The 9,141-nt window shown below is 51.5% G+C and overlaps 1 protein-coding gene and 1 pseudogene across 1 annotated transcript; one reads left to right on the forward strand and one right to left on the reverse strand.

Annotated features, from left to right (window-relative positions):
* Positions 1 to 281: 281 nt before the first annotated feature.
* On the forward strand, positions 282 to 7,095 carry LOC130868030 (X-linked lymphocyte-regulated protein 5C-like). The gene is made up of 8 exons (XM_057760263.1): positions 282 to 407; positions 907 to 976; positions 1,857 to 1,891; positions 2,993 to 3,110; positions 3,867 to 3,966; positions 5,280 to 5,378; positions 6,497 to 6,601; positions 6,695 to 7,095. The coding sequence occupies exons 1-8, from the start codon at positions 302 to 304 to the stop codon at positions 6,767 to 6,769; spliced, it is 708 nt and encodes a 235-aa protein (XP_057616246.1). The 5' UTR covers positions 282 to 301; the 3' UTR covers positions 6,770 to 7,095.
* A 1,870-nt stretch (positions 7,096 to 8,965) lies between these two features.
* Positions 8,966 to 9,141, reverse strand: LOC130868717 (small nucleolar RNA SNORA70; annotated as a pseudogene).

Raw genomic sequence — 9,141 nt, forward strand, 5'->3', positions numbered from 1 at the left:
GCAGTCCTATCCTGGGGGCAAGAAGTCATCAGAAAGGGCCGAGACCCAGGGCTACAGGGCTGTGGAGAGCGCTGCATTCAGACAGAAAATCGGGACAGAATGTGATTGGATGTTGCGGGATATCGGTGTCATCCTCCTCCCTCCTCTTGGCTGCAGCACAGAGAGTGCCAGGACTCATGGCCACAGCCTGTGCAGTCCGGGTCCCTGTTTCCACTGCGACCACGACCTTCTTCTCGGTGTCTTTACTGTCTGTGTGCACCAACATTTCAGGAGTCGTCCCCAGCCCCGCAGAGCCCCAGGCATGTCAAGCAAGGAGCAGAAAGATACAGAGAGAAGTGCCAAGCGCCCTAGGGTTGATCAGAATGTCCCATCAGATGACTTGCAGAACCCAGGTCGAGTCACCCCCGGTAACAACTGATATGGGGCATATGGGTGGGGGGATCCTAACCGAGGGGGGACATTCTGCTGCTCCTTGACGGGTGGAGCACCGGGGTGGCCTAGTACTAACCGGGTCTTTCCACGGAGTTCCAGGTGTGGGTGTGGGGATTCGCGTGCTGAGAAGTGATTCTCAAGCACGCTCTGGGTTTCTGTCCCCAGCCGATGTTCTTCCCCGTGGCTGAGGTGCAAGGGAGTTGGCCTTGGCCAACAGGCCTCTGAAGAACCCGTGGGCCACGGTGGTTTTCCTTGCAAGGCTTGTGCAAGCACAAGTGCCTGCTGTCCCCAGACTCAGGCCTAGTTGAATTTCACCTGGGTGGGGCTGGGGTGGGTCATGAGTTCCTGGAAGAGTACTTTAAAACTGCCCTCGGCGATGGACTCTGTGGACCCCAGACTGAAGCTGTTTCCCACGTGGGACCGTGAGAACAGCACACTTCATTCACAAAGGTTTTTCCTTTCTTCTCGGTGCAGCAAACGATCCGGCGGCTGATACCAGTGAGATGGGCGGCTGTTCCTCAGGATCAAACGTGCAGGAGGCCAGGTGATGTCTTAAAGAAACTTTGGCCTGACCCAGGAGGGAGTTTCAGTGTGGTTTTGTGCAGAAACTTCTGCCCTTTTCTGGGAGACGGCTACAAACGGAGAGTTTGGTGTTTCGTGAAATAAGCCAGCGCCAGAGACGACAGTCAGCCGTTTTCTCTCGTTTGAGGATCCCAGATTATAAATAGGTCCATAGAATGATATCACCCGAACAACTCAGAAGGGAGACTGGGGAGAGGCAGGCAATGGCCCATAGAGGGGAAGGTTTGAGGAGTAGAGGCCGACTCTGGAGGTGGAGTATGGTCACGTGGCACGAAGGTTGAAGAGACACTGTCTGGGTAATAGAGGAGGAGTAGCGGGAGGGCATTGAGGAAGGAGGAGAGTGAATACGGCTGCAGTTCACGAAAGACGGCTGGGCACACCTTCATGAAACCCGTCAGTGCTGTACAGTGAATGGGCTCCGGTAAGCATGTAGTATACAAACCCCTACGCTGTCACAACATAACACAAAGCCGCTGCTGGCCGAGAGGAGACTCTTTGTGGAGCCGAGTGCAGTTGGGCTGGGAAGGCCAGGGATGCAGTTTTCATGAGTCATCCAGCACCCAGCCTGAGGTTGGTTTCCCGGGGATATGGCTGACTTTGAGTCACCCACGCTCCAGTAAGTAACCCTTAACCGTGTGCCCATATGTATCTGCAGTGAGCTCTTTGGTTCACTATGAAAACCTGAACAAAGGAATAAAACCAGTGACCCGGGAGAGGCAAATCCGACTTTGCCTCACATGAGCGCTGGTCTCTCCGAAATCGCGTGCCTCGCCTGCCTTTCCTTCAGAGCGAAGTTAGGGTGTTTGTCCTCAGTTAAGGATTCTTGTGTGCATTTTCCACAGGGAGCCTGTTCAGAAGAGGAACCGGGATTTCAAAGGTGTGTTTGAGCAGGTCTTGCTAGTCCAGGAGCTTTCTTTCCGACCCTACAACTCACGCGTGGTGAGAACGTGGTCGCCAGTCAACAGGAGTCTGTTAACAGTTCTGTCGCTCAGGGGATGGATTTTTATCATCATTATTATTAATTTTCGGAAGAGTAAATTGCCATTGTCGTCTAGGGGCTACCTTTAGCTTAACTTTTGACCAGCTGCTCTGAACAGGGGGATGTTGCAGCTGTCACTGAGGCGGGGAGGGGGGGGAGAGTGTCCTGCTTCCTGCATTGCCCTGGACATGATGGGCAAGCAGGTTGATCTCTGCTTTTTATCTTACTGCACGAATGGTATGTGGCATTTCGGCAGCTGTTTTTCACCTTCTGAATTAAGTCACTTTTCTGGCTTTCCAAAGTTGCCCTCCTCCAGGAACCCCTGCCCAGGAAGGGCTTGGAGAGCAGCATTTAGGCCGTACACATCCATGAGCCTGTCAGGGAATGGTGAAGGCAGCCAGGCCGTGGCCCGGCAAGAAGAGTGTGATGGCGTGCGAACATCAACATCGCGCATGCCACACTAGCTTGTGGTCTGTCGTCCACGGTAGCCAAGTCAGAGTACCACACGCCCCTCAAGCTGAGACAGCTTTTTTATTACTTGTGTAGGTGACCCTAAAACAGCATTACTAGAGAGACATCGTCAGTTCTTTGTCGCTGTATAGAGTCAGTTCATGCAAGCAAGGATGCCCGACAGCATTCCTTCTTTGTGGTACAAATGAACTGCTTGGTTTTTGAGGTTTCCAGAAAATGGTTTGTCAGTGGTGGTCACTCGTCAAGGCACGATGCCCCCACTTCTGCATTGGTAGCACAGAGGAGGTAGAGGCGGGAGAATCCAGAACTGGAGGTCGTGCTCGCTTCCCCCTCAGGTTTGAGCCCGGCCTGGGCTACGCAAGACGCGGTCTAAAATTTAAGAAATTAAAAATAGAACAAAGAACAAAATGAACACCAGATCTGTACATACTCCTTCCTGTTACGGTGTAGGTGGTATGTCAGGGATGAAAGAGCTCCCCTTCCTGTGGATATTTGATTTAAAGTGATACCATTTCCTTTGTCGACTAGGGGACATTACCCGGGCCTTCCTGGCAAAGAGGAAGCAGTTTGAAAAGGATATACATGCCTCTTTCAGAATCCTGAATGCAAACCTCCACAGTATTTTCAAAGCGCAGCAGAAGTCAAGGTAAAGTTGTGACCGACCCTCTGTAAAGGAAACCTGTACAGCTTTGGCTCTTCCTTCCAAAGTCACTCCCGCCTGCCATTGTGACACCGTGCTGAGTGGAGTCGCTAATGGGACCTAGGTAGCACTGCATTTTTCTCTGTGAGCTAGTCCTGTCCATAGCTGGAGGACCGCCCCCCTCGTTTATGCCGCTCAGGTGTGTTAGCTGCAGCAAGACTGGTAAGAGAACAGTCCCTCACTTCTCAGATGACAATACAGATAATGTCCTGTGAGGAAGGCCCGGCGTCTGTGGTCCTCAAAACTGTACCTTTTAGGATGTGCCATCGGCGCTCTCTTTGGTAAACGTCGTCCCCGTGTGGGGAAATGGTTCTGTGCACTCTTTGTGTGTGTGACTCCGAGAAGATGAAGGGTATGTTGCCCTCAGTACACAGGCTTGGGCTTTCAGGTTCTCTAGGTTACTCCATAAGGGGAAGGGAGGATGACTCTAATTTTAAGCCGGAAATGCCATCTTGGGAAACGTGTGCCTCCGAGCACCCTCGCTGTGCGAGAGGGAAGACGCACAAAGTGATGACACCGGTAGCAAATTAAGACAAGTTCTTCTGGGATGAGAGTGATATTTCTGCCTCTGAGGAGACAATTTAATTCATGTCCCCTTTCTCTTTTGCGCCTGCCTGTTGTCTCAAGATGTGAAGTGTGTGCGTCCTTGCCGTAGCCTCACACGGCGTGACAGTGCTCAGTAATTGTGACTGTGTTTCACAGGCAAGAGCTTCACGCCATGCACTCCCAGATGTTTGAGTCCCTGCATCAGGGGTGGCTGGACGATGTGGAGAGTTCAAGGGAGCAAGAAGAACACCTCGCTGTGAGTGTCGCTCTTCGCTTGGAATAGAGCCACCTTGTCTGTTTCCGACGTGGCAGGGCTTTGATGCTGCCTATCGACGTGGAAAGGGACCCGACAGGACAGGAGGGCACATGAGCATCGGGAGACAGGGAGGGTGGTGCTTGTGTCCCCGAGAGACTGGCCGTCCTCTCCAGCTTGCTTCTTTTTCTGTGGAGGGGTGGTGTGGTCATGGCTTAGGAGCCAGCATAGGAGGGAGGCGGAGTAGGCACTGCTTGGAGAGCGCAGGAGAAGCTATGGGCTTGGGTGCTCAGAGGGAAAGCTATACCATCCGCGCAGGGCAGATGCCAAAGGTGCAGGACAGGGTGAGGGTGCGGTCCCAGGTAGACTTCTGACACAGTGACGAGGGAGGCAGAGTGAGAGCAGTCCCTGTGGCTGTGGCAGAGCAGGTGGAGCCTTAGCGTTCAGAGGCAGCTAAGTGTTCGTGGACACAGAGTAGTGCTGTCTTTGAGGAGTCTTTCATCCTGATGGGGGACAGAGCGGTACTCCCAAAGATGCTGACTTCCAAAACTAGGGAAGCAGAGCCTGGAATCTGAGGGAGATGGAGACAGATTCCAGTCTGGCGGTGAGGAGCGTGTTCTCCGGACCCCGCTGATTGCCATGCAGCCATAGTCCTGCTGCTTGCTCGTCATGAAAGCTCAGAAAATAAGTCACGTCCCTGCCTCAGTTTCCTAGGCGGGTGAAAGCAGACCCGTGAAGAATCCCCGCCTTTCTAGACTTTGTGTATTGAGTGGTTGCAGCTTTTGACGTGTTGCTGTGGAATGTTTGACCACAGGAGCTGCACTATGTTTGCTATTCGTCTTCCCTGCCCTTCTTATTAGGTCGATAATACAGTTGATGGGATGATGTCACACTCCGGGGAATGACTGATTGATGAAGAAATTTTTTGGGAGGGTGGGAGGGGGAAGGTTGGGAGAAGGGATTCCTTGGAAGCTAGTCCGTGCCCTCGGTGTCTTAAAAATACTTTATGAATAAACAAAGGAACGTTTTGTGCTTAATTTTGGCGAGTGAGGTGGGAATCCACAGATGAGGTGGGGCTTATGTCAATTTCAAACTGAATAATGATTTTATAGGATTTTTGCACCGGCTAGACGGCCTATCTCCCTCTGTGACAGGTCAGGCCTTGTTATGTCGCTTTTGGCACTGAAGGGCATGTCTTCAAACGCGTTCTTGAAATGTCAGCACACAAAACATCACGGGAAGCGATTTCTGTGACTGGCAGCAGGGTTGGATGTTCAGTTGTACTGACATTTTGTCATTATTCTCCTATGTTTCAGCTTATAACTTGGAAGCAGATGAAGATTTTACAGAAAGCTATAGGGGATCACGAAACCACGATTGGAAACGCTAAAGATTTATGTGACACATTTTTGAAGGTCTGGTAGATTGCACTTGTCAACAGAACACACCCTTATGCCATGCCACGTGTCTATAAAAGGAGAAGACAGATTGGCCCTTTCTCGGCTTGTGGGAGAAGTAATTAGTTTTGCAGAGCATGATCACACTCTCTTGGGAAAATTTTCCACCCAGGCTTCCCTCCTTTCCTAGTCCTCAGTTCTGCCCCTGAGGGACTGTTGTCCTGAAACACGGCCTTTCCCTCTCCCAGATTTCCCAGTGGCCTTCTTGCTTGGTTCTCTCTGTTTCCTGTGTCCTCTGCACAACACACCCTACCACACACACACACACACACACACACACACACACACACCTTCTTGAAAGCTTCACTGGCTGCTTGCTTCTGTCTCTCCGCCTTCCCTCCCAGAGTACCAGCTTCCCCTGAAGTGACTCCCATCGCCTGCCCATGCTTTGGTTCTGTTTTGTGCCCAGAAAGCACCATGTGCGCTATCTTCCCTAATGTTTTTACTGCTTGCAGTCGCCATCTGTGTCCTTTTCAGCCGCCAGCCCAGCAAGCTTCCCTTCCATACCCGTGTTCAGCTAGTGTGCAGGTCATCAGTTCCTAAGCTGCTCTGGACCCTGGGAATAGGGCAGGGACTGGACAGGCGTTTTGCCCTTTCTGGACAGAGGGCGACACACTTCTTTCTCCTCTGTGTCCACCCCTGCAGTGTCCTCTGAGAGAACAGAGGGATTTGAGTCCTGGCTTGAGCTTTCCTTAGACCGAAGGGTCGTGGGATTGCACACTGTGTGTACTTCGGTGAAAATCACATTCTACGGGCATGGCAAATGGCTCCTTCCTCTGGGCCCATGCCTCACCTCCCAGGTCTGCCCCCCGTGACCTTTTAACATCTCTCCACCCATTTTCCAGAGAAGTCCCTTTGCTGTTCTTGTCCCACAATGATACCACCTTAAAATGGGCGACTGGAACGTTTCCTGAAGTGGAGTAACTCTTTAGATGTGCCGAAGTAGCCACTGTTCTTACTCTGAATTCCTATCAAGCATCCTTTGGATATGCAAAGTCGGTTCTTTTAAAATTACATGAGGTGAGGTGTCAAGCCAGACTCGAGTGGAGATTTGTTCGTTCGTTCGTTCGTTTCAGAAAGCCAAGGACTTGCATGAACATGGCAAAGCTTTCATTGGTGGCGAAGAAAGTGAAGTGAAGAAGGAAATCTCCAAGGCGCAGGACAGAGTTATCATGGAAAGTGTAAGTCGTGGGTCTGTAATGCTGTGTGCCTCGGGATGGCTTCCTAAGGGCAGAGGTGGAATAATGATCCCCTAACTCTCCGTTTTCCCACAGCAAGAGCAGGATGTGTCGGTTGTTGAAACGTACCTTCAGTCCCTGGTCCTTGACAGCTGTGAAGAAACCTTCTGAAGCTCACCTGGAGGAGGCACAGGGAGCAATAGCCGTGCCCAGAGGGTGTTAGTAGTAGTCCCTGCAGCTCCTTTCTCTTTCCTTTGTCGGTTAGAAATGAGACTGAGACTCTGTTGACCATGAAGTGAACCCCAACAGTTCTGTGAGTAGCAACATTTAAGTGTGGACCCTCCTGACCCTGACATTCTCCCCAGCAGGGCCAGTTACATTCAGGAAGCAAATGTCATTTGATTTTACGACAGGCTGCTTTGGTTCTCTGTCAGCTGCCCAAAGTGAATGTTACCTTGCTTATTTCAGGAAGAAATAAACAACGGTGGGGTCCGCCTTTCCGTGCTTGCTTTCATTCATTCATGAGGTCACAGAGCCAACTGCATTGCAGATGGGCCTTTACAGGAAAGCCAGCCCCACCTGCTCACTCAGACGTACAGTAGAGCACAACCCGTAGTTTCCTGCTCAGAAGCGCTAAACTGTTAACACGGTTCCCGAGGCAGAGCCAGATCTTCACGTGTTGGCTTAGAGCTTGCAGTGGGGCTCTGGCATTTCCCAAAGACATCCAGACTCACTTCTGGCATTATTCAACACTGGCTGGAAGATCCCTGCCCTTCCCTTTGGTCAAAAATATTTTACCTGTGAGTGTGTGCATAGGCACTTACAGCTGCAGTATTTTAGGTGGGTGTTTCCACGAGCATTTTCTAGTGCTCTCTTCAGAGTTTAATTTTACTCACGTAGTTCTGCGTGTGCCTGTGCGTGCGTGCGTGTGTGTTTGACTCTTGTGTCATTCTCGTACTCTCGTACTCTTGTCCTGTGCTGTATCTTTTGAAGGAATCCCGAGAATCTGTGTTCAGTACATTTGACACTTACTTTCCTGGGTGTGTACTTGTTGAGTCTTTGTGAGCATATTCCGAGTGTGTGTCGGTACCAGGAAGGTCAGACGTTAGGCTCAGTTCCCCTAGGGCTTGAGTTACAGGGGGTTGTGAGCTACCCAAAGTGGGCGGTGACTAGCTGAATCCCAGTCTTCTGGAACCACAGCTGGAGCTCTCAACCATGGAGCCATCTCTCCAGCCCTGTTCAGCACACTTGAAATTGCTTGACCTTTTACCCGGAGTTTGTGAGCTAAGCCTATTCTTTGTGTAGATTACAGAAATGAATCTATGATGGAGAACAAAAGCCTTCTGGGAGGGGAGAGAGGAAGGATGATCACATTCTCCTGTCCTTCCCGTCATGTGGCTCTGCCTACCACTCTTTGTCCCAAATTTTCATGGTGAATTCTTTTCTAGTCTTCCTTTGAAGGCCAACCTGATGGATTTTTTTTTTACAAAAATGTTACGTGTGTGTGTGTGTGTGTGAGTGCACGCGTGCACATGTACACAGGTAGGACAGAGGCTAGACCTTGGGAGTGAGTCCTGAAGTTGTCGGACCTGGAGATTGGACCCAACTAATCAGGCCTGGTGGAACATGCCTGTTCAGTCATCTTACTAGCCCATTGCCTTTACTATCACATCCCTCCCTCCCTCCCTCCCTCCCTCCCTCCCTCCCTCCCTCCCTCCCTCCCTCCCTCCCTCCCTCCCTCCCTCCCCAGTATTCCCTGTCTCCTCTTGTGTTTCACCCTCACCCCTGCCGTGTGTGCGAGTGTGTAGGGCAAAGGTTGACACTGCATATCGTCTGTAACCCCTCTTTTCCCAGACAGGATGTGATATTTATTACTGAGCATGATTTAGTAGGGTAAAGGGTAGCACCACAGTAGAAGCCCTCAGGAGTGCGGGGCCCGCCAATACCCATGGGACCAGGATTGGTGATGCAGCAGACCCCTCGGCCATCAGGAATGAGTCACTTCTCAGCGACTGTGTCTTCAGATCAGTCTACATTCAGTTTAGTGAAGCCTCACCTCTTTGAGATGTGCGTCTAGAGAGAGACAGACAAAGAAGAACTCAGTGAGGAGGACCAGGGCAAGAAAGTGGGAGGAAGGGACTTGATAACACCACTTGCCTCTGGCAGCACAGAGAGCTTGGACTTGGCTTTACGTAAGGCCTCCATCCGACGTTCCTTATTCTGAGGCGTGATTCAGGTGGACGTGATGGCCTGGACAGTGAGACCCCTGGCCGTGGTGACCTGAGGCTTCCCTAGGGCACAGCGTATACCTGTCTGGGGCCTAGATTGGAGGCGACATTGAGGTCAGAGCTCGAAGAGCCTTCAGAAGATTGTCTCCAAGGTCCCTTCGGGGAGCCCATATAGGCAACAGGGTGAGGTCACTCCAAACGAGTGTGCTGTTGGCAACCATTGCACACCAGGCCCCAGTGAGAAGGTGCTGGCAACCATTGCACAGCGGGCCCCGCTGAGAAAAGGGACCTCCCGTGCAGCTTAGTTGGCTGCAG

The sequence above is a fragment of the Chionomys nivalis genome, chromosome X, assembly GCF_950005125.1.
Source record: "Chionomys nivalis chromosome X, mChiNiv1.1, whole genome shotgun sequence".
NCBI lineage: Eukaryota > Metazoa > Chordata > Mammalia > Rodentia > Cricetidae > Chionomys > Chionomys nivalis.